This window comes from Eublepharis macularius, chromosome 10 (assembly GCF_028583425.1).
Source record: "Eublepharis macularius isolate TG4126 chromosome 10, MPM_Emac_v1.0, whole genome shotgun sequence".
Lineage (NCBI taxonomy): Eukaryota > Metazoa > Chordata > Lepidosauria > Squamata > Eublepharidae > Eublepharis > Eublepharis macularius.
This window is the reverse complement of record NC_072799.1, coordinates 53,349,203-53,373,647: the sequence shown is the minus strand read 5'-3', so window position 1 is coordinate 53,373,647 and position 24,445 is coordinate 53,349,203. Positions and strand designations below refer to the sequence as shown.

General features: G+C 40.5%; 1 protein-coding gene across 2 annotated transcripts in view; it reads left to right on the top strand.

Annotated features, from left to right (window-relative positions):
• The window catches only part of ANAPC10 (anaphase promoting complex subunit 10), a 101,674-nt gene that overhangs the window by 45,860 nt on the left and 31,369 nt on the right, over positions 1 to 24,445 (top strand). The window contains exon 5 of one of the 2 annotated variants that reach the window (XM_054990151.1): positions 21,294 to 21,602. The exons of the other annotated variant lie outside the window; for it this stretch is intronic. Within the exon in view, the coding sequence (XP_054846126.1) occupies positions 21,294 to 21,524 (231 nt within the window). The 3' untranslated portion in view covers positions 21,525 to 21,602. Of the gene's footprint in view, positions 1 to 21,293; positions 21,603 to 24,445 lie in introns of those variants that run through there. 2 annotated transcript variants of the gene reach the window in all.

The following is a 24,445-nucleotide window of genomic DNA, read 5'->3' as shown; positions in this document are numbered from 1 at the left end:
CTGTTAAGGCATGTTTATGAGAAGTCCATTAAATGGTGGGACTAGATACAGAAATGCAACCTGAAAATGGATGAGTCCTTGTATAGTAAACATAGCAAGTTGATTTTTTTTCTTTGCTCCAGACTTTGGGGAAAGTTTGTCTGTTTTCCATATTAACTTGGTTCTTTTTGACTCTTAGTTTCCAGACCTGTTAAACAGAGTGGTGGGCTCTGATCCTTACCTTAGTTTAAGGGCAGTTGGTTGCTCCCACTTTCTGCCCCTGCCACCACTCACCTAACTGGCAGGGGAAAAGGTGGGTGAACAGGCCCCCCAGTGCGCTCCTGGGGCAGTGCAACAACGTCACTCCTAGGAGTGATGTCATCACACCTCCCCAAGAGTGCTCCCATGCTTTGGAGCAGGCTGATTTTGGCCCCAAATGGGGTGAATTGGACCCATATGGGGCCCAAATTGGCCTGCTGAGAAGTGCGGGGGCATGTGTGCACTTTATGCGCATGATGAGCACTCAAGGAGTGAAGAGAAAGTGAGTGCCAGGTCCCCCCCTCTCGCTAGGAGGGGAAGGGTACCTAGCAACCCTAGTTATTGCTGATGATGTCTTAAAGGTGTTGACAGATACATCATTTAAGGAGGACAGGAAGCATCTCCTACAGGTGCCTAGAAAAATGTATATTTATAACCAACACTGCATATGTATGCTGAATGACATTTTTTTTTTAAAAAGGGAATATATTTTACCAGCAGTGGGAAGGGCAATGTGAGTGAGAGTGGCGGTTTTCCTGTATTGATAACCTTGCAATAGTTACTATAAGTGGTAAAAAGAAAGTAATCCTAACTACAATGCCAAGACCACGGCAATACAGCCCGGAAAACCCACAACAACCATCGTTCTCCGGCCGTGAAAGCCTTCGACAATAAATCCTAACAAATTTCTCTGTTTAACCTTTTATGTTCAAAAATAGACTCTGGGATCTTCTTGAATCTTGGATCTGTAGTTGACCTCTTTCCCTCTGTGCTCTTCCATCAGAAATAACACCATTAGGGGAATGTTGACTCCCTAAAGTTCTAGAAAGCAAAGGGCATTCTGTAAGTGGTTCCTTGGAGAAGTAGCACTCGGGGAATTCTGCCCCAAGTTGTCTGTTACCTTCCTCTTTGCTTTGTGACTGTCTCTCCCTTGATTGTGCTTCTCCTGCAGTTCAGGAGAAGGTGGAGGAACTGACTGGCTCATAGACATGTAGCTATTATAAAATTGTATTGGTGCTTTGAATGAAGTGACAATACATGCATATGAAAAAAGCAAGGCTTTTTTTCTGGGAAAAGAGATGGTGGAACTCAGTGGTCTAGTGTGAGTTGCCAGCATCTGGGGCAACTCACAGCAGGAGGTGGCACCCCTGGCACCACATGTGCTTGCACAAAGCATGCATGTGCTCCCAGGACTGCATGATGATGTCACTTCTGGCAGCCAGGGGGAAGCACTCAAGGAAGCGGTAGTAGAGGCAACCCCTCCCCGGCAAGCTGGGGCAAGGGGCCCGCTCCTGTTCCGCCATCACTGAGGCCCAGCGTGTCGTGAAACAGCTGGGCGCCTTGGGCTGCTCACAGGGAGGAAACGGGATGTAGGAGGGAAGGCTACCAGACACATGATTACTTTTGAGAGGTCCCAGAATGCTCTTCCACTGCATTCCGGCAAAACAAAGAGTCCTGAACAATAGTAACTAGTACTTGATAAAGAGCCAGGAGTTTATTCCAGCTCTGTTTCTGCACTTCATTTACTTACCATTTTGTAATATTACTGTTCTCCAAAAAACACCAAAGAAATTGAAAGATTAAAGGCTTGAAGAAAAGGAGAGAAAATTGTAACAAGCAACCAGTCTTTTTGCTAAGGATCTGTTACTTTATTCCTGCGAGTCAATTAAATTTGCTAGTAGGGATTTCTGCAATTGAGAACAAGTATGGCGTAGTGGCTAGAGTGGTGGACTAAGATCTAAACACCCCAGGTTTGATTCCCTGCTCTTTCATGGAAGTTTGCTGGATGACCTTGGGCCCGTCACACACTCTCAACCTAACCCACCTCACCAAATTGTTGTGAAGAAAGAAAACTAGAGAAGAGGAGAATGATATAAACCATTTTGGGTCCCCATTAGGGAAAAAGGTGGGATATAAATGAAGTTAATTTTTGTTGCTGCTCTTTGAACTGCCATAGGTTAAGAGTTATCAGGGCTCTAGATTAGGTGTTTCCATGAGGTTACTGGTGCTTTGGCTTCTAGCAGTCTTTATAGCAAAAAGGTCTAGAGTTACTTTTGTTTATTTATTTATGTACTTTATAGTCTGCATTTCTCACAGACACTCAAGGCGGATTACACAGATATCTGAAAACAAATCATAAAGCATTAGATATATGTTAAATGATGCGGAAAATGGTATTACATAAACAGGATGAGACCAGGATGATACATGCAGCAATCAGATAATACATACTGTACACAGTAGTCCACAGTCCCGTTCACTTTATAAAAGTACCTTCCATTGTCTGACTTTGTTTATTTCTTTATTTACTTTATTTGCAGTCTCTTTCTTGCTGAGTCTTAAGGCAGATTACAAGATAAAGCAGTGCAGTCAGACAAGATAAAACAACCCATGAAATAGCATTGATCTCTAATTCCTAGTCCTAACATCAAACTATCTAAAGAAAGATATACTATAACAATATAGAGAATAGATCACAAGGTGTAAGACAGTGCAGTAAAAGCAAAATGACATCTATAGTGATCATTGTAGCACATTATAACTCCATTTAAACTATGCTTGATTTTTGTTGTTTTTTCTCCCAAACAAAGATTTCAGCTCAAGTATTTGTTGCTACTGGGATATAACATTAACACAGGGTACTTATTTGTTCACTAAATGTAAGCCAAAGTTAACATGTGAAATCAGATTATTAGGGCTCCAGATAATTTTCTAGAAAACTTTTGTTTCCAATTTTTCCTGAAAACCAGCACCCGTGGGGGAAGGGTCAAAATGCTGACTCAGCCCAGAAAACACCCCTGAGAGATGGTATTCTGACCCATCCAAAAACAGTTGAAATTGTCATAATGAAGCTTTGTGATGTCATGGGGCAACTTACTTAGATGAGACATGAGAGATTTTATTGTAACTAAGTGTTTTGAGTTGTGTACCTATAGCCTAAACTAATATACTTTATTTTTAAAAATCTCTATGTAAAGTCTTTAGGAAAAATTATTTGTAGCTATGGAATTGGATGGCATCAATATGCGAATGATGCCCAGCTCTGTATCTTTCTGTCCAGATCCCCTGGTGATACAGTAGAGGTCTTAAGGTCTAGAGGCCTTTTAGCCTGACAGCTGCGGTCAAATGGCTGAAAGCAAATAAACTGAAACTGAACCCAGATAAGACGGAAGTGATGCTGGTTGAGAACTGCTTTCCGCTTTAGATGGGGGGGCGGTTCAGCTGACCCTTGTAGACTCGGTTAAGAGCCTAGGGGTTATACTGGATCCAGCATTGCTGCTAGAGAAGCAAGTTAATGTAGCTGTAAAAACATTGCTTTCTTTCAACTCAGTCTAGACATGACGGATCTGGCCAGCTGGATCCATGCCATGGTAACATCAAGGCTAGGCTCAGAATGCCACAGGTTGATTATCATCAGGAACTAGACAGAGCATGCATATCACTCACATTCTGCACTCAAGTCCATTGGCTATTCATTTTTTATCAGGCTCAATTCAAGGTTTTGGTTTACCTGAAAAGCCCAGGAAAGCTCCCACTGTCCTAGTTTTTCACGAGCTAGGCAAAACAGAATTATTCAAGAGGGTTTTTTACACAGGTAATAAGACTGTACTGTAAAAAAATGGTTCGGAGAGATGCTTTGGTAAAGGGATAGGGACTGTAGATTACACTACTGTGTACTCTGTTTCTTGCTAGATAGTTTCTGCATCATTTAATATTTGATATTCATAATAATAACAACAACAACAACATTCGATTTATATACCGCCCTTCAGGATGACTTAACACCCACTCAGAGCGGTTTACAAAGTATGTTATTATTATCCCCACAACAAAACTCCCTGTGAGGTGGGTGGGGCTGAGAGAGCTCCAGAGAGCTGTGACTAGCCCAAGGTCACCCAGCTGGCTTCAAGTGGAGGAGGGGGGAATCAAACCTGGCTCTCCAGATTAAAGTCCCGAGCTCTTAGCCACAACACCAAACTGGCTACATTGTTTATGCTTTGTTTCAGCTTCGTATTTGGATTTCTGCTATCCATACCATATTGTATTGTTTACTGAATGTCCTAGCCGTGGATTGGATTGACTTACACTGTGTAGTCCTTGAGTCTTAGTGAGGAAGGCAGACTGTAAATAACATAAATAAATAAAAATTATACCATTCTGTGAACAGCATGCTTAAGGTGGCTTGAAAATACAACATGTAAAATATCATGTAATAATAAAGACAGCATAAAAATAAGAAATCCCTAAGACCACAACATTAAAACCCCCAGAGCATATTAAAAAATAGAAAATCTATTGGGTGAGCTGCCCGAAGTTGTAATGCTGTCTGATTTCTAATTTGGAATGGTTAGGTGCACTCTGTTTATTTTTTTTTACAAGCACTAGTGCTTTTTTACAAGCACTAGTGCTTTTTTACAAGCACTAGTGAAGACTCAGTCTGTTGAAATTTTTCATATGTTCAACCAAAATTATTCTCATTCCCCCCTCCCCAAGATCTGGAGATAGGGGTGGGTGAGTTGCATATCACCAGCTGAAATACTGTTTGAGTATAATCAGTGAGCGTGATCCACTAAGGAAGCTGCCCTGGGCAAGCCTTGTACAGCCCCTCCTTACTTCTTTGGGGCTTGCGCAAGTGAGATTCCTGGTAGGTTGTTCTCATGATCTTTGACAAAGTAATACAAGAATCAACTAAACTGCTATGCAGGTTCAGAGGCTATCATCTTGCTGGTACTCGTGATTAGAATTATGAGAAGCCATTGATCTCCTATCTACTAGGGTAACTGCACTTTGTTGGGGGTTGTGAATGTGCTCAGTCAGTTTGTTGAGCTATTGGGCAGAATGACCAGTAGGTCACTAGACTAATTGATCCTGTCACTATATAATAGAAACACTTGCAAACAAAAAAAAATTCCTGCCAACAAAATTGTAAGTGAAAAATTTCCATAAGAAATTTGAGAATCTGCATGTGTCCTGAAGTGCTAGGGATTCAATCATCGGAGAGGATTAGAAGATCATTTACTGAATGTGTACATAACCAGATGTGTGACTGAGTTTAGTTGTCCCAGTGTGTTAAAAAATAACCTAAAACTTTTCTACTTAGAACTGTATTTTGAAATGGTTGTAAAATTAGCTAGCTAGCTAATATACCCATGTCTCATTGTCTTATTTGTCATGTTACTTGCCTTTGTTGTCTATTTTTCTGATGTACAGACAAGAATGTTTGGCTAGCAAGCACACTATTGTAATGAGGGTGGAGTGTTTGTCATTCTGTAAGGATGGCTGATTACTGAGCCAATATCCAGAGCTGTACAGCTGGATGTTCAACAGCATGTCACCATGAACCGCTTAGTACTGTGTGGTGGTGGAAGACAATTCCAGTAAAGGCACTGCTTGTATATTTAAATCCTTGAACTTTTGCTGCGACCCCCCCCCCCCCTTTAGATTTGCTTATAATGGTGACAAAGGTATCACCTTTTAAATTTTTTTAAAGCGCATCACATTTCTTCTGCCCGGAAAGAAGTGCCCAGAAAAGCATTCTCTGGTATATGATTTTGTCTGTTGAAATAATGTTAAGTGTCTCATGGAAAGAAACTGCTTTGGTTTGGAAAAGTAAAGTGGGACACAACTATTTTTAAGTAAATCAAATATAGCTGTGAAAATAGAAATAAGTCCCGAGAAACTCAGAGATGACATGCTTGGGTTCATTGTACGCCACAGGGAAGTGGTCATTTGTTTCCTTTTAAAAAGCAAAATTGCACCTGATATCTGAAATGATAGCTTAGTTGACTGGAAAGCTAGCTTACAGATGGTGGCTTTAAAAAAGTCCCTTAGATTTGTAATGAGGGGGAAATGATGGTATGTTTCACCTAAACTAAGAGAGACAATGTGTAATAAGGGATTTTGTGGTTTTACAGCTCAGTGCATGTGTTTGAAAGCTGTTCTCTCAGCATCGTGGGTGGCAGGTTATGCTACCATATAACGTATTGTAGTTGGCTCTCCACACTTGTCAGGGTTAGCGTTCAACCATTCGGAAAATTTTCCCATTGTTCTAGCATGTGAACCAAGACTAGCGTTGAATTCCCAATAACTTGATGGGGGGAGGAGAGGAGAAACAAGTTTAATTAGAAAGTTTGAGATTTGATTACTTATGTTGTTGTCGTGAATGTATTTTATATTATTCAAGTCCTTAATCTGTGAACACAATCTGTTTACAGTTGCAAAGCTGAAAAAGCAAATGTAACACCATCAGGCAACCTCTCCTGCAGTCTTAGAGCAATTTTGTATACTCTATTCTGCTTTTCTTCAGCATTGGCTCTCCATTTCCATCTTAAACATGTTTGCTTTAGATGGACCATAGCTTTTGGCAGCTTTAGCATTTTTAGCAAATAATACTGTTTCTAGCAAGAGTTGCAAGCAAAAAAAAACTTTGTGTGAGGTCCTTGTAAACTGAACCTTGGGAACGTTATGTTTCAGTATTTTCTCTTTTGTGCTTCTTCCCTATTCGTGTCATGGTTATAAATTATATAGTTTGAAATGAAGAATTAAGAACATTCTATTTTGTGACTCTTTAAAAAAAATTAAAAGGGGGTACTGATCGCCCTCTTTATGTGCCTGGCTTTATTTTCTTTTTACCTGTTGTTTTCAAGGCTGGCACACAGTGAAATAAGCAGTTATGGCATTGAAACTCCATTGTGCTAGGGCTTAATCCAATAAAAACAGAATTACCGCCTGCTGAGTTGTGTGCTGTGTGCTTGTGTGAACATCAATGTCTGCCGTTCACACACAATTTTTCCTTCCAAGTTTTCTCTTTGGAATATTGGAGAGTGTACTGAGAGATCTTTTTTGGCCCTTGTGCTTTAAAGGTTCTAGTGAATATTGTTAAGTTTGCTTTGGTAGGCTCACTAGATGTATTTCACAGATGATCATTACTACATCAAAAAAAGGAAAGAAACCAAGAGAGATGAGGGGTTTGGGTAAAGTAAATAACTATTGCGTCAGAAGAAGAAAAAAAGCCAGATGCTCCTCTATTCTATATTTGTTTTTTCTGACTTGAAAGGAGAAATAGTGAAGGAGTGTATGCGTGTATGTGTATATATGCGTGTGGCAATGGGGAAATGATAGATTTTAAATATTGACACATAACAGTTAAAGATACTAAACTCATTTAATTTCAGGCAACGTGTACTTTGGCTGGATAATACTTTTAAAACAACATGATTGCACTTTGCACTGTAATGAATACTCGGTTCTGGCATTAGAATGGTCTGCGTGACAATGTTTAGACCAGCTATATTCCACACTTCATCAGATGGAATGTACTAATCATTTCCAAGGGATTATACAGCAACCTTAATTTTAAACACTGCATTAATACTTCCCCCCTCCCTCTCAATATTTTGTGGTTTTCAGCTTTTCGTTAGAGGTGCTGGTATACGTCAGTTAGCAAATTTTCTGTCAGGTTCAACCTTAAATAAAACTTTAAATAGGACCAAGTTGCATCAGGTAGTCAAGAATATCATACGTTACGTTAAAGAAATGTAGTGAGGATTATAATACGAGCATATTTCACTTTTTAAAACATTGTGTAGTGACCTACATCTTTCACCTGGTGAAGTAACACTACTTTCTCAGCCTGCTAGGTCAAAAACAGGTGCTCAGAGACCAAACTGAAATTTTGAGAGCCACTGATAAAGGGCTCGTGTTGTACCCATGTTATTAGACCTGCCCAAGGAAGTGGCTCAAGGTCCTCTTTGACATTGGCTTATTTAGACTTCAGTAGAAGCTGGGATCGAATAACTATTAGCGTACATCCAGTATAAAATACCAGTTTTAACTCCATGGTCCCATGTATGAAGTGGGAATAAAAGTATCCCCCAAGGGTTTTCTGATTGGTTGCCTTTCCTCCCAATTCATACAAGTAAATTGAGTGGCAGCTGCTAATTCAAACCCCACAATTAGTGAGTTTTAATGTAACTTCATCCCAGCATCATAGTATGCTTCTTGCTTGTTATGTATCCCCCCCTATATATGTCCGAAAGAAGTAAGAGCCATGGCAATGTCTTAGCAGTGTATTCCAATGACTATATTAAAATGGAGTTGAAAGCATGAATTTTGCAAACAATACAAATGATGTAAGATGTGGTGTGGTCCCTTGATCCTCTCATCTGTAGTAGTCTTAATATACTGCTCAATTGTACAGATGAGAAAATACTTTATTATGATTGTTATAATTTTTTTTGTACTTGCTCATTTTATTCATATTCAGGAAATCTGTCTAGACATAACAGACAATTCTGAAAGTAAATTATGAAGTTTCTTTTTGCACTTTCATAGTCTGTTTTCATTATATATGATAAAAGCAGGACAAATGGAATTAACAGAGATTGGAAGTGAAATGAAATTATGTTCCACTAGTCTTGCAGACCTCTATGTGGAAATATGTTGCAGAACAAATCACTAGGAAATAACTAATTTTTTTCTCTGCCTTTTGACCTGAGCGCTTTTTTTTTTTGCTGCCTGTATTGGAGCATAATGAAACACCTTGGGTTCAAGAACTATTTTCTCAGTCTTATTCACACATTACAAAGCCCTTTCAGCTGCCTTGAGGACTTTGGATCACATGTGCCCTGGGAGTTTTGTGCTTCCCAGGCATGCACAGGTTGAATTCATATTGGGACTACATTAGCAGTGTGGAGAAGGGGCATCAACCTTCTTCTCATACTATCTTCCTAAGCAGGAACAGCCCCTGTAGAGCCAACTATTCACTCTACTGGGAAACTTACATGGGGTGATGATTGCTACGTGTATATTTTCCAGTAAATCAAATTATTTCTCTCTGGGGCCATTTCAGGTCAGGCAAATGGAGTGTGTCTGTGTGGGAGAGTAATGAAGCCCCTTCTCCATGCATGATAAGATGCTGATCCAAATGAGATCTGAGCATCCCTGGGGAGCACAGAACTCTGGTGCACTTATGACTCGAAGTTCTCATGGTGGCAGTGATGACTTCAAAATATGTGAATCAGTCCAAAGGCATCTCAGTTCTTTAGATAGCCATATCACTGGTGCAGTTCAATCTTATGCATGCTTACTCAAAAGTTAACTCCACTGAATTCAGTTGGTTTACTTCCTACTAGGAACAGTGCGTTGAATTACAGCACCATAAGTTGCCCAGTGACTTGTATTAATATAGCCAGTTACATAAATTGTGGGTTGTTAACCTGTGCAAAGCTGGTAGAGCAAGTCTGCCCTAGTACCTGTCAATTATAAGAAGTACTAAAGAAAAAAAATCGTATTTCCTGGGGAAGGGAAGCTGCAATCTCTCAAATGTTTGTTTAAAGAATTATCTTGTCTGTAGGGAAGAGTTTGTGTAATCATTGGCCTGAAGGAGTGTAAAAGCACTAGACTGGACATGTTGTCATTTCTGAACCAATCCAATATGATGATCTGTACACACATCATCTGCAAAGAAAAGAAATTAAATAATATATGAGGTATTGTCTAAGATTTTGTCAGGGATTGTTTTGTGTTTTTGCCTACTTATACATGCTTCATCGTGAGCTGTTGCATTTGGAACTACGTGGCACGCCAAAATAGACCTCACTTGTGCTGTCTGAAACTGTTGCTGAAATGATCAGAGATGTATTCTGTAGCTTTTTTCTATGGCCTCTGAAGTGTGCCATTCATTGTTTATTATTTTGAATGCTGTATATCTGAGTTACACTACATAAACGATTCCATTTTAAGTTGGTTTATTCCAGTCACACATGCTGATTGTTCTAGCATAGCAGTTCCATAGCAGGCAAGTGTAAAACAAATGAGGAATAAGCATCTCAGCCATATCACCGAAATTAGATTTGTTTCCTCTTGTGCTGATCTGAAACTTTATTTCCCAGTCAGAAGGTGCGGGGGTGGGGGTGTTATAAGATAGGCAGAGAGGTACAATGTGAAATGTAATTAGCTTGATTAGAGCAGGGGAGGAAATACAGACAATCAGTATCTGTAATGAGATAAGAATCCTTGAAAATCTTGTTGGTCTTTACAATGCTACTAAACTCAAACTTGCTCATCTATTGCAGACCAACACAGCTACCCACCTGAAACTATCTTGAGCTGAACTATATTAAATATGATCAGCTTTCATAAAAGACCAACTAAATTTCAGCAGAGCAAGAAACATGACAAAGAAAGAAACCAATAAAAGAACCTTAATTATGCAAACAAAAAACTGTAATTGCTTGTCTGTGGAAAATACTGAGATTCAGAACAGGTTGTCAGGTGAATAACAAACCATCCACGCTACACAATTTTTGATGGAATTAAAATGCCACCTAGACCAATCTATGAATCCGAACACCTCATCTGCCGACCTTTCAAGGTACTATAATCAGAAAACGGGTACAATGTAAAAAGGAGGTACAGAGCAAAGAGCTTGAGATGACTTGCTGAGTCTTCTGTCATTCAGCTAACCCAGTGCCTTTAAACTTCCTAGACATGGCATAACTTGACAGCAGGACCAGGGACAGAAGCAACTAAAATACTTTGCTAAACCTCTATTTAGTAAGTGTGCATTTGGTAATATATCTCAAAACCTGCTTGCATTATTCATTATTGCATGTGAAATGGAAGCTTGATAACAGTTGTCTTTACTTACTGAAACAATGAGCTTACTGGAACTCGGTGTTCCAGTCTTTACTTACCCGAACAATGAGCTAGGAAATGATGTCCAAGCTCTTAAAGGATAATAAATGTGGGAATTTCTGATTTTATATGACCACTACAGTCCTCTCACCTCTTTAAGAACTCAGGTCAACCCTTTCTTAAAAATTATGCTTAAATATATTTGATCATAGGGGCCGTGGTTCAATGGCAGAACATATGCTTGATATGCAGAAGGTCTTGGGTTCAATCCTTAACATCTCCATTTTAAAGGAGCTGGTAGTAAGTGATGTGAAAGACCTCTACCTAAGACCCTGGAGAACTACTGTCTGTCTGAGTAGACAATACTGACCTTGATTAACCAATGAACTCATTCAATATAAGGTAGCTTCATGCGTGTGTTAGTATTTGTTCAAATTCTATTTCTTGTCCACTCTCATGACAATTACCTTTATTTGTAGGACCTCAAAGATACTCTTTATGGACTTAAATCTTTAGAGCTGCAGAGTGTGTTTGTTAGCTAGCAATGTGTTTCCTTTGTAAAACTGTCCTGCTTCCATTGTGCGTTACTGTTGTATTTATTTACAGAAAGTCTGCTGCAGGGTTGGCCTTAGTAAATGATAAACCAAACTAAGCATTGTGCAAGTTGAGATGCATTTTAGAGAACTTCCTTCTTTATTGATCAGGAGCATGTGTGTGAGCAAGATACCACATATGGCTTAGCTTGCTTCATTTGTAGCAGTCCCCACCACTGAGGAGGGAAGCCTTTCCAGATTCTTGGTTGGACACTCTAGTCTCCGCCTCTTACTTTAACTTTTTATACATCTGTTGCCTGGCACCTGTTATGTTTAATACCTACCAGATTTGTTTGCCGTTATGTTTTTACATTTGGCAGTTACTCTATCAATTTTGTTTTTAATATATTAAATGATTTTGGCTTCAATAAATATCTCAGGGCTCTATCATACATGACAATTTCTCCGACATGGGCAGTCTTCAGTTGCTTACAATCTTGTGTACACCTGACAAAATACATAATCAAGTATTTTTTTAATACTTGATGATGTTCCACATTTTTTATTCTACACGCATGTAGGAAACAGATTAGAATATGAATAATAATAATAACATTCGATTTATATACCGCCCTTCAGGACAACTTAATGCCCACGCAGAGCGGTTTACAAAGTGTTATTATTACCCCACAACAATCACCCTGTGAGGTGGGTGGGGCTGAGAGAGTTCCAGAGAACTGTGACTCGCCCAAGGTCACCCAGCTGGCTTTGTGGAGGAGTGGGGAATCAAACCCGGCTCTCCAGATTAGAGTCCCGTGCTCTTAACCACTACACCAAACTGAAGTAAAAGATCATCAGTATAAACCTTCCATGGAGTGCGTCTCAAGGTCTTATCATTTTCTTTTGGTGGTCTTTCCTTCTTCTGCCCCATTTCTTCTTCAAAAATGGTTGTTACTTGAAATATATTCTTTTGGCATTTATTTGGAGCTGAACTGGCTTCCTGTAGACTCTTTAGGAATGTCTGTTTTAGCTTCTTGAGTGAATAGAAAACTCTTCTGACCTAATGGACTGAACTAAGCCATGTCTTGACCATTTACAGGAGGTGACTGATGGTGGCCACACAGTTGCCTCCCTAGGTGGTCGTTGCTTCACCAGGGCAAGCGAGCCTGCTTTTCACAGTAAGTTCTTTGACTGAACTTACTCTGCGTTTCTTGTAAAGCTTCTCTTGTGGCGTCCCTCCTTTTGACTCACTTGGAATTTCTGAAGTTTCTCTTGGATATACTTCACTTTCTAGCTGGAACTGGTGCATCATTGCTATTAACTTCTTCTCTTCCTTCCTAAGTGAAGAGATGGCAGGCACCCAAAAGCTGCTACTTCATGTGTTGACAGTTCCAGTTTTGGACTTTCATAGCAGCCTGTTGAAGCCTAGTCCTTGTAGTTATGTTGTGGTGCATGGTAATCATGGTGGGAGTTGTAAAAGATAAAATAAGGTATTCTTTCTATTTACTATTTATGAAGAGTTGCATTTGTAGCATCAGGGAAGTGCAGCAAAGCAGAAAAGGGTATTTCAGTCTGAAATCTGCATTACATGGCGCATCAGTAAATAAGAAGAAATTATGGCCCTCAAATATTAGATTAAGGAGTGATGTGCTTGATTTGGAAACAAAAGTCAAATTCAAAATGTGTTTTAAAATTCAGTCAGTATACATTCTCTAATAGAAACCACAATAGTGAGAAGAGGTGAATTAAAGGTTATAGAGTGCAAGATACAGCAGCGACAAAAGGCGAATTAGGGCAAATAACTGGGAGACTGGCTGTACTGAGGGAAAGCGATACTAAAAGCTGAAAAGCATGCTATGCTGTTGTTGAAGATAATCTAACTTCTACAAAGCGCTGCAGGACCTATTGGAGTTGAGGAACTTGGAGCTGTTGAAGGTACAAGACTTCTTGGGGCTAGGACAGTCCAGTTGCAGAATTATTACATTATGGTGTTAAAGGCTATTCAGAGATTCAATAATCTTTTTTTCTGTAAAACCATTTACATGGGCTACCAAAGCAGCCCTAAAACCATGCCAGAAGGCCAGTTGGAAAAGATCAAAGTGCGCACCTTAGCATAGTTGAGGTTGAGGGCCTAACTACTGATTGTAGGGAAGGCATGGCTCTTCTCCCCGACCACGGGTTTCTCTGATAATGTTCTGGGAAAGTCTTGCGATCACTGCATTCCTACAATTTCCCCACTCCCTCCTAGTGAAGCCAGTGCACTCAGAAATGAGGAACTGCTACTCATAATAACACATTGCACAGCACTAGGGAAACTCATGGAACATTGTTGGATTTTTGCAGTTGCACATCTCATTGAACATATAGCTAAGTCTACAAGTTGTGGTCACCAGTATAGGAAATATTAATGCTTGTTGGAATTAAGTAACTATTTTTAAAGATGGTTGACTTCTTTATTAAGGGAATACTTGTAGAAATTTGGCAAGAAACTGTGTTCTGCCTTCAGTCTTGGAGAAAGGGATAGAGGTAAGAATAATAGTGGGATACCCCGGGGAAAAATATGCATTCAAGTTTATTTGAAGATTTAAGGGGAAAATAGAGAGGATCATTCAGGACATTGACTGTTGCTTAAGTACCAGATTTGATATCTCTAGTCCCTTGTCAGGGTACTATTAATGGAATCATATTAGATTAATTGAATTAACATTTTGAAATTAAGGGGACAAATGAGTGTCTGTACAAACACTTCTAAATAGCCTAAATGCAAAACAGGATGGAGGAAGCATTCTCAATGGTAGGGTCTGAAGGAGAATATTTTACTGCCACAGGATGTATCATGTTTTGGTTTTTTCTGTTTTCTCTCATTTACTATGTGATTACCATTCAGAAGTTATTGAGACTGATTTCTAAGTGAATGGATTTTTAGAGAATGGATATTATCTTAACTAGCCATTTGTAGTGACAGAAAATGATCTAATAGTAGCAATTCTGTTTTTTTTAATTTTTTTTATTGGTGAGTTTATATTTCATATTTAATACATACATTCCCATCATATCTAATTTACTCTAACCCCCACCCTTTCCTCCCCCCTCCTTATCGACTTCCAACAGCTTTCCAACCCTTAACCCTTCTTATTAATTAACTTGACTTCACTTATATTCTTCTATAACACATGTATCGTAATATCTCTTACTCCAAGCATATTCAAATTGTTTTATATATATACTATATTAAAATCACTAATCCACCAATGTATCCATTTTACTCTTCCTTGATTAAACTCTATATTCTAAGTAAGATTTGCTTAAACGTAATACTAGCTTAGATTGTAATAATTAAATTCCCCCTTAATGGTAAAATCGCTTATATCTTCTGTTTACAACATCACATTTTAATAGTTCTCAAACTGCCACAGTTCTCCCTTCACCTCCCATTTTTTTTCTAAATATTGTTTCAATTTCCCCCAATCAGCAATAAATTGTCCTGGATCAAGATCTTTAAGTTTTCATAGAATCATAGAGTTGGAATGGGCCATACAGACCATCTAGTCCAACCCCCTGCCCAGTGCAGGATCAGCCTAAAGCATCTCTGACAAGTATTCATCCAGCCTCATCTTGAAAACTGCCAGTGAGGAGGAGCTCACCACCTCCCTAGGCAGCTGATTCCACTTTTGAACTACTCTGACGGTGAAAAAGTTTTTCCTAATATCCAGTTGGTACCTTTGTGCATGTAGTTTTAACCCATTGCTTCGCGTCCTACCCTCTGCTGCCAACTGGAACAGCTCTTTGCCCTCCTCCAAATGACAGCCTTTCAAATATTTAAAGAGAGCAATCATGTCCCCCCTCAACCTCCTCTTCTCCAAACTAAACATTCCCAAGTCCCTCAGCCTTTCCTCGTAGGGCTCAGTCTCCAGACCCCTGATCATCCTCGTCGCTCTCCTCTGCACCCTCTCAATTTTGTCCACATCCTTTTTGAAGTGAGGCCTCCAGAACTGTACACAATACTCCGGGTGTGGCCTGACCAAGGCAGTATAGAGAGGGGCTATGACCTCCTGCGATTTCGATGCTATGGCCCCTTTGATACAACCCAGGATTGAATTAGCCTTTTTTGCCACCGCATACACTGACTGCTCATATTCAGTTTACAGTCCACTCTTACCCCAAGATCCCTTTCACATATACTACTGCCCAGAAGTGTATCCCCCATCCAGTATTTGTGCTTCTCATTTTTGTGGCCCAGATGTAATACTGTGCACTTGTCTTTGTTGAATTGCATCCTATTCACAGCTGCCCACTTCTCCAGAGTATTCAGGTCTTGTTGAATTTTAATTCTATCTTCTTGGGTGTTTGCTACCCCTCCCAATTTGGTATCATCAGCAAATTTAATGAGCAGCCCTTCCACTCCTTCATCCAGATCATTGATAAAAATATTGAAAAGTACCGGGCCCAAAACCGAGCCCTGCTGCACCCCACTGGACACCTCCCTCCAATCTGATGAAACGCCGTTGACCACCACTCTTTGAGTGCGGTCCTCCAACCAGTTCCCTATCCACCGAACTGTCCTATAGTCTACTCCACAGTCTTCCAGTTTGCCCATCAGAATGTCATGGGGGACCTTATCAAAAGCTTTACTGAAATCCAGATAAATCACGTCAACAGAGTTCCCCCGATCCAGTAAGCTGGTCACTCGATCAAAGAAGGAAACCAGGTTGGTCTGGCAGGATCTGTTAGGAACAAAACCATGCTGACTTCCCCGGATCACTGAGCGGTCCTTCAGATGCTTACAGATTGATCCCTTTAAAATCTGTTCTAATATCTTCCCAGCAACAGAAATCAGACTGACTGGCCTGTAGTTTCCCGGGTCATCCTTCCTCCCTTTCTTAAAGATTGGGATAACATTCGCTCTTCTCCAATCTTGTGGCACATCCCCAGTCCTCCAGGAGGCCTTGAAGATGATGGACAGGGGTTCTGCAAGTTCTCTGGAAAGTTCTTTCAGCACTCTTGGGTGCACCCCATCCGGCCCAGGGGATTTGTATTCATCCAGTGTAGCCAGATGCCTCTCCACTACCTCTCTGTCAATGTCAATTAGCCACTCAGGTGTCCTGCCACATTTTCTACTATCTCTAGATGTGCCTGAGTTCTTCAGGGAGAAAACAGAGGCAAAAAAGTCATTAAGCCTGTCTGCTTTTTCTCTGTCCTGCATCAGAGTTTCTCCATCTACTCCCAACAGTGGTCCAATTGCCTCTTTTACCTTGCGTTTGCTTCTCACATATCTGTAGAAGTTTTTCTTGTTGTAGGAAGCCCACCTGGCCAGACCCAGCTCATACTGAGCTTTGGCCTTTCTGATGGCCGATCTGCAGTACCTAGTAACCCTCATATACTCCTCTTTAGAGGTCTGTCCTTCTCTCCATTTCATGAACATTTCCTTTTTCTCCCTTAGCTTATTCTGGAGCTCTCTGTGCATCCACATTGGTTTCTTGGAGCCCTTACCATGTTTCCGTCTTGCTGGGATAGTGAAGGCTTGAGCTTGCAAAAGCTCGTGTTTGAGAATGGCCCACCCTTCACTTGCTCCTTTTCCTTCCAGCACACTCCCCCACGGAATGACTCTCATCAAGCCTCTGAGTTCATCGAAGTTGGCCCTACGAAAATCTAACCTACGAGTCTGGCTACGAACTTCCTTGGCTCCCCACAGCAACTGGAATTCAAGAAGGACATGGTCACTTCCCCCTAAGGTCCCCACCACCTTCATCTCATCTACTAATTCTTCCCTGTTGGTTAATATCAAGTCTAGTATGGCCGAACCCCTTGTAGCTTCCTCCACCTTTTGAAAAAGGAAGTTATCGGCCAGGCAGGTCAGGAAATTGCATGATTCATGATGCTTTGCTGAGCCTGTCTCCCAGCACACACCGGGGAAGTTGAAGTCACCCATAATTACAAGGTTCAAAGAGGGCAGCATCCATTTCTTCTTGCTGGTCGGGTGGTCTGTAGCAGACTTCAACAACAATACCCTTTGTCCTTCCTCCCCTTATTTCTACCCATATACTTTCCACCGGGCTGTCCGCCCCATTCTCCATAACTTCTTGACAATCAAGCCCTCTCCTCACATACAATGCCACTCCACCTCCTCTTCTACTCTTCCGGTTTTTCTTGAACAACTCATACCCATCCACTAGCACATTCCAGTCATGGGAATCATCCCACCAAGTCTCAGTAATTCCTACTATATCATAGCCCTCTGTTTGCAATAGAAGCTCAAGCTCTTCTTTCTTATTGCCCATACTTTGGGCATTGGTATATAAACACTTGTAGCCTTGTACCTTTGTTTGACCTTTCCTACCCAGGTGGGTCCCCACTGTGTTCACTTCATCATTGAAGTCGCCATGTCGATCGTCTCCTGCCCCTTGCGGCATCAGTTTAAAGCTCTCCTGATGAAGTTCTCCAGGTTCGTTCCAAACATTTTCTTCCCTGCCCTTGAGAGGTGAATCCCATCATGTGCTAGAAGGCCTTCTCTAAGAAAACCTATCCCATGGTCCCAGAACCCAAAGTGCTCCTGCCGGCACCACCATCTCAGCCAGCGATTCACCTCAAGTATCGTCCGCTCCCGGCGTGCTCCTCTTCCTGTGACTGGAAGGATAGAAGAGAATACCACCTGAGCCCCCAATGTCTTCAACTGCCTTCCAAGGGCTTCGTAATCCTCTTTAATTCTTGCAACAGTATTCGAAGCTGTGTCGTTTGTCCCCACATGAATCAGCACAAACGGGTACTTATCAGCAGGCTTGATGAGTTTTGGCAGCCAGTCGGTAATATCCTGAATTCTGGCTCCCGGCAAGCAAGACATCTCTCGGAATATGGGATCTGGCCCAGAGACATGGTGTTCCATACCCCTGAGCAAGGACTCCCCGACGACTACCACCTTCCGTTTTTTTCCACTTCCATGAGGCCCCATGTCTTCTGCACTCCCTCTTCCAGATCTTTGCGGTTCTCCTTCCACTGTCACCTCTGTCACCATCCCTAGCACTTCAAAGCGATTCTTGAGCTCAAGTGGACCAGAGCATCTTCTTCGTTGACGCCTTCGGGTTTGTACTGTAGATCTGAGAGGAGGCTCAGAAGGGAGATCGGCTCTTTCCCCTCCTCCTTGACTTTCCTCTTCTTGGCTGTGCGGAGCCCCCAGGCTGTTGTCAATAAAATTGTCTCCCTCCTTGATCTCCTGAAGGGTGGTGATCCTTTCCTCCAGGCTCTGAACCTTTTCTTCCAAAACTCTGACCAGCTTACACTTCTGGCAAGTGAACTCTGTCTTCTCCTCTGGGAGGAAAACAAACATGGCACACTCCATGCAGGTGACTGCGAAGGGGGCTTCAGTAGACATGATTGCCTTCCAAATGTACCTAGAGTACTAGGTACTCTAGGTACATTTTGTTCATCTCCTCCATGTCATTTTGTCCATCTCTGCCATGTACAGCAATTTATAAATCCAATCTTCTATAGTTGGTATAATAGTAGCAATTCTGAACATATACATAGAAGCTTGCCTGGCTAGGAGACTACATATGGACCCTGTGTAAACTGTTCTGAGCTCTTTGAAAGAAGACCAGTTTATGTCCAAATTTGTACTTGTCCATCTGTTCTGGACAACTTATTTACTTAATAATTTAATTTAATTTATTATATTTATATTCTGCCCTCCCCGCTTTCGCAGGCTCAGGGCGGATAACAAATACAAACATCATTAAAAACATTTAAAAACATTAAATAATACATTTAAAAACATTTAAAAATATTAAATATTACAATTCATGCTGCACAGTGGTTCATACATGCCGCTGTGTTCGCATAGGGGCGATGGTTTAACCCCCCCTTCACGGGGGGGGCGGGCACTGCCTGGCGTCAGCCATATGCCTGGTGGAATAGCTCTGTCTTACAGGCCCGGCGAAATGCAAGCAAATCTTGCCAGACCCTTGTCTCGCAAGACAGAGCATTCCACCAGGTCGGGGCCAGGATAAACTGGCAGCTATCTCTATTTTCGTATGGACTTTAATTATGAAGGCTAATATAAAATTATTCTTTTAATGATCTGTGTGAAAAACATTAATACTAGATTACAATTCTCTATTGTAATCATGGAAACAAGAAATCAGTAGATTTTAAATGGAACACATGAATTGGTGTTTATTGCTCACATTTTGCAGTTGGACAGTAAAGGCCGTTGGGATAACTTAATAGCTATAATATCTTAGAATATTTATACTTTGCAATAAACATGGTTATTCAACTTATTACTGTATAGTAAATGTTGTGGCACAGACATTTATAGTAGCTATGAATATTTAAATACAAGGGGGACCTATTTAAATCAAATTTCTGTTCGCTAATTCTTGTACTCAGTGAACTAGTATATAGACATTAGTTGCTATAACAATTAAAACATACCTTTTTGCAACTCAGCAGAACATTTATACTACTCAGGAGCATAATCCAAAACCTCTCATGATACAGTGCCTATATTCTTTATACTAGTGAATTTATATTTGCTTAGGGAAGCAATTCTGAAATCATGGATTTCTGTGTGGCTCTATACACATGTAATCACATAAATTAAGATCAGCTACTAGAGGATGTGTGCTCAGATGTTTCCAAAACTGAAGGCTGAATTTTTTGAGGAGGGGTGCTCTGTTAAACTTCTTGTGACCCACCTGTGAAGAAATTCTACATTACTTTCCTTTTCTCAGTATAAAATGCAGAAATTTCACACAAGTTATCACTAAATAAACTTTTATTGTTCATGTTTAGTATTTATAGATATATAGCTGTGACAGACAGGACTAGTTCCAGCTCCTCCTCTCCTCAGAAACAGCCAATGAGAGCTGGTGGAATGCTGGGTCAATAACTGTTGGAGACCATTGGAAGAGAGTTACTGAGGGGGAGAAGGCTTTGAGGCTGCTCTGGCTGTTAACATACATAGTAATCCTTTGCCTGTTTAACCATAGTATATTTATGAGTGTTAAAATTATTCACGCCAGTGTTTTATCTTGTAAATAAATGTTATTTTGTTCCTGTTTTAACCCTGGCTGGCTTGAAGTTGTTGGCTGAGGGGAAATAAACATGCACACACAAACTCAAATACTTTGGTTATGATCAGTGGGTCAGTATATTTAATAAATGGTGGCAGCATAGTTCCCTGTCCACAATAGCCATGGGCAATAGTTGAGTGAGGGAAAGTAAATATAGAGTATATAGGGAATCAGCTGTCTATCTTGTGGAGCCTCTGGAAGAGGAGAGAGGGGACCCAGTGTGGATTTGGGTCAAGGTTCTCTATCTGATAAATAGAGGTTAGACAGGTGGTGGGTTGTAGCTGCCCTTAACTGCCTGTGAAACCCCAAACCTATGAAGGGAGGTTTAAGGTAGGTGGCAGTGGTAAGGTCACAATAGCAATACTGAGCAATGGGCTATATTTCAAACCAAATTTTATCATTGAGTTCCTTTTCCAGCTTATCCTATGGCACAACTGCAAGAGAGTTGTGACCCCCTTTTGTGTCTCGATCCATAATTTGAGCAACATTGATTTAATGCGTGTGTGTTACATTCAAGTATCGTTTTAAACCAAATTATTTTTAAAGGTATTCTTGACAGATTAAAAATTCAAGCTTTAAAGGGTTTTTTTTAAAGTCAATGATTTTCTTTAATCAGATTAAAATATCTGATTCTGCCCTTATAATAAAAAATTAAATAATTACTACCTATGTGTGTTTGAGACGTGATAACGAATTTTCCCCTCTGCTTCACTTCTCAGCCTACTTTCTGTTATACTAAGTTCAGTTATTAATTGCTCATGCTAAGTGATCAACTAGATCTGTTTCAACTGATTTTCTTTTTTCTTTTCACCCCCAGCAACTCGAATTAGTGGAACCAAGCGGTTGGATTCATGTTCCTTTAACTGATACTCACAAGAAACCTATTCGCACTTTTATGATTCAGATTGCCGTTTTAGCTAATCATCAAAATGGAAGGGACACTCATATGCGACAAATTAAGGTTTATACACCAGTGGAAGAAAGTTCTATTGGTAAATTTCCTAGATGCACCACAATTGATTTCATGATGTATCGGTCAGTCAGGTAAACAACAAAAGACAGTTTTGTATTTAAATTATACCAATGTATTTTTGTGTAATTTTAAAAAATAAAGACTGAAAATATACTTGTCTAGTGACTTTTAGTTTGGGTGTACATATTTAGGGATATAATTTACCACTACATAAACAAAATTTTTACTGAAAAGATAAGAAAACAAGAAGGAAAAAATTCTCAGAACTTCCTTATTGACAATTATCCATTAATCATTCTGTTGTTAAATTGGGCTCCCCACAACTTGTGCAAAAGTACTACTTTAAAATGTGGTTATATGATTCCTCCCGTCCCCGGTGGTTAAAGAACCCCCTGAAGAAATTCATGAACAGCTATGCTGTTTTGGCCTTACTAACTTCTGTATGATCAAACTAGCTTAAATGTTTGTATTATAGTTTAAGAACTTCCACAACCTTCATTAAGGTTTAAAAGAAATGGCAACTACCACTAGAAGTTAGAGGAGATTCTTCCCCATCTAACTCCCACTAGCTCTCCCAGTTAAGAACTGTTACTGAATGTGCTTGGGGAGTCATATGCAAACTTCCTTGACCATGTGAACAGGACTTGGGTCCAGGCTGCAACTGAGAGGAATGAATACTGTGATTGCCCAGAGGCTTGAGACTGAAAAGTGACAGAACTCCAGAGCAAGCTTAGGAAGGAAACCAAGGCTGTAAGTTGAAATTATCAGAGATAATTTGAGAAGAAACAGGGCTATAGCAAGCAGTCAGAAATTTTTTTCAATGCATTCCAGCACCAGGACACCATACTTCACTCACCCAGCAGTTACGCTCCTGGAGACGTGTGTACCTAGGAGAAAGGGAGCAATATGTAAGCAGAGGAGAGAGAGAGAAGAGGGGAAGTATTACATGAACTTTTTTGCACTGTATTGTCTGAGGTAGAGTAGTTGTGTTGGTCCTCAGACAGGCATACCAAGCAGGGCTTGGAGGTTCGAGTAGGAAAACTTGTGGGGAGGGAGCAAGTGTACATGAAGCTGCCTAACTGGCCTTCAGGGATAGCTCTGTGTTCTCTACCTAGAGCTTCTTAGAGACACCAGTTGTGACATCTTGATCCTAAGAAAGAATGTGCAAAAATGGGAAGACACCAATCTATCCCCAACAGACATTTCAGAACATTAAGGATGTTCATCTGCTGTATTTTTTATTTCTCTGGGTTACTAAGCAAGCAAGCAAACAATTAAAACAGAGCTAGGACCATGAATCATGGGATAGACCTTGTTCCTTCAGTTGATAACTGCAGTTTGACTGTAATTAAAATACTGAATCAGACCATTGGTCTTTCAATGTCAGTATTTGTCTACTCTAACTGGCCGCAACTGTTTCTGGCAGAGGGCTTCAACATTACCTACTGAATCTTTTAAGTGGGGATTATGTTAGAAATACAATGTCTTGTGCACAGAGAAGGCAGAAGACACAATACCTGCAGGGGGCAGCAAATCTGACAGATAGATAGATAGCAAAATAAGATTCTTCCTCTCTTCTGTCCTTCTTGCATATTTCCAGATTGGTATTCTTAGGCTACTTCCTGTTTCTTCCTGGAAGTCTCTCTCTCCCAGTTTAGTAAGGTAGTTAGTATCTATTCTGTTTCTCTGCTTTCTATTAAAGTTGTAGTTCCTGAATAAACTCTCTTCATTCACTCCTTAATCAGACTCAAGATCATTCCTAAGATATATCAGAGCCTACATGGTAGCAGAGGATGGTTTGTGGATTGATCTTTGATTAAAAGAATAAGACTCACCAGAGACTCTCTGCACGAGCTGTGTGAGAGAAAGAACAAAGGGACAAAATGTATTGTCGAAGGCTTTCATGGCTGGAGAACGATGGTTGTTGTAGATTTTCCGGGCTGTATAGCCGTGGTCTTGGCATTGTAGTTCCTGATGTTTCGCCAGCAGCTGTGACTGGCATCTTCAGAAGTGTAGCACCAAAAGACAGAGATCTTTCAGTGTCACAGTGTGGAGAAGATGTTGGCAGGTTAATTTATATCTACTCAGGAAGGTGGGGTTGGGCTGAGTCATCCTCTAAGAGTTTCCCAGGGTGTGGAATGCTAATGGAGGGAGGCTTCACTGTATCCTGAGGAGGTTCTTTTGCATATGGATTGGTGCTTGATATGCTAATCTTCTCTGCAGGGCTATTGAAGGGTATAGAGTATTTTGTTAGCCTGGTGTTTTTCAGGACTGGAAACCATGCTCTATTCATTCTTAAAGTCTCTTCTTTCCTGTTGAAATTGTGCTTATGCTTATGAATTTCAATGGCTTCCCTGTGCAATCTGACGAAGTAGTTGGAAGTGTTGTCCAGTATTTTAGTGTCCTGGAATAGGATACTGTGTCCTGTTTGAGTTAGGCTATGTTCAGCCACTGCTGATTTTTCAGGATGGCCAAGTCTGCAGTGTCTTTCATGTTCTTTTATTCTTGTATGGATGCTATGCTGTGTGGTCCCAATGTAAACTTGTCCACAGCTGCAGGGAAAAAATGGCTGCCTATAGCATTCAACAAGTTGCAGTGATAGAAAGGCTGAACGAAAGAAACTATGTAATCCGGAAAGCCTGCATGCAGACCCAACTCATGGAACAAAGAGTTTGGGGTGCAATTAAGGATCCAAAATTGGCAAATGAGGAACCTGAAGAGCAAAGAAAATGGGATGGACACAGCGACAAAGCCAAAGGGATCCTGTTTAAAGGTTTGGAGGACCGGGAAGTTTTGTGGGTGATTCATATTGATAAAGCTAAAAATATCTGGGAAGAAGTTCAAAGATTTTATGTAGATACTTCACTTAAGAGTAGAATGTTTTTACAAAGGAAGTTGTTCTATATTACAATGGGAGAGCATCAGAGCTTGCGTGAGAACCTGGATGATTTTCTGGCTTTAGTCCAGCAGCTTCGCTCAGCTGGAAAAGATCCTGA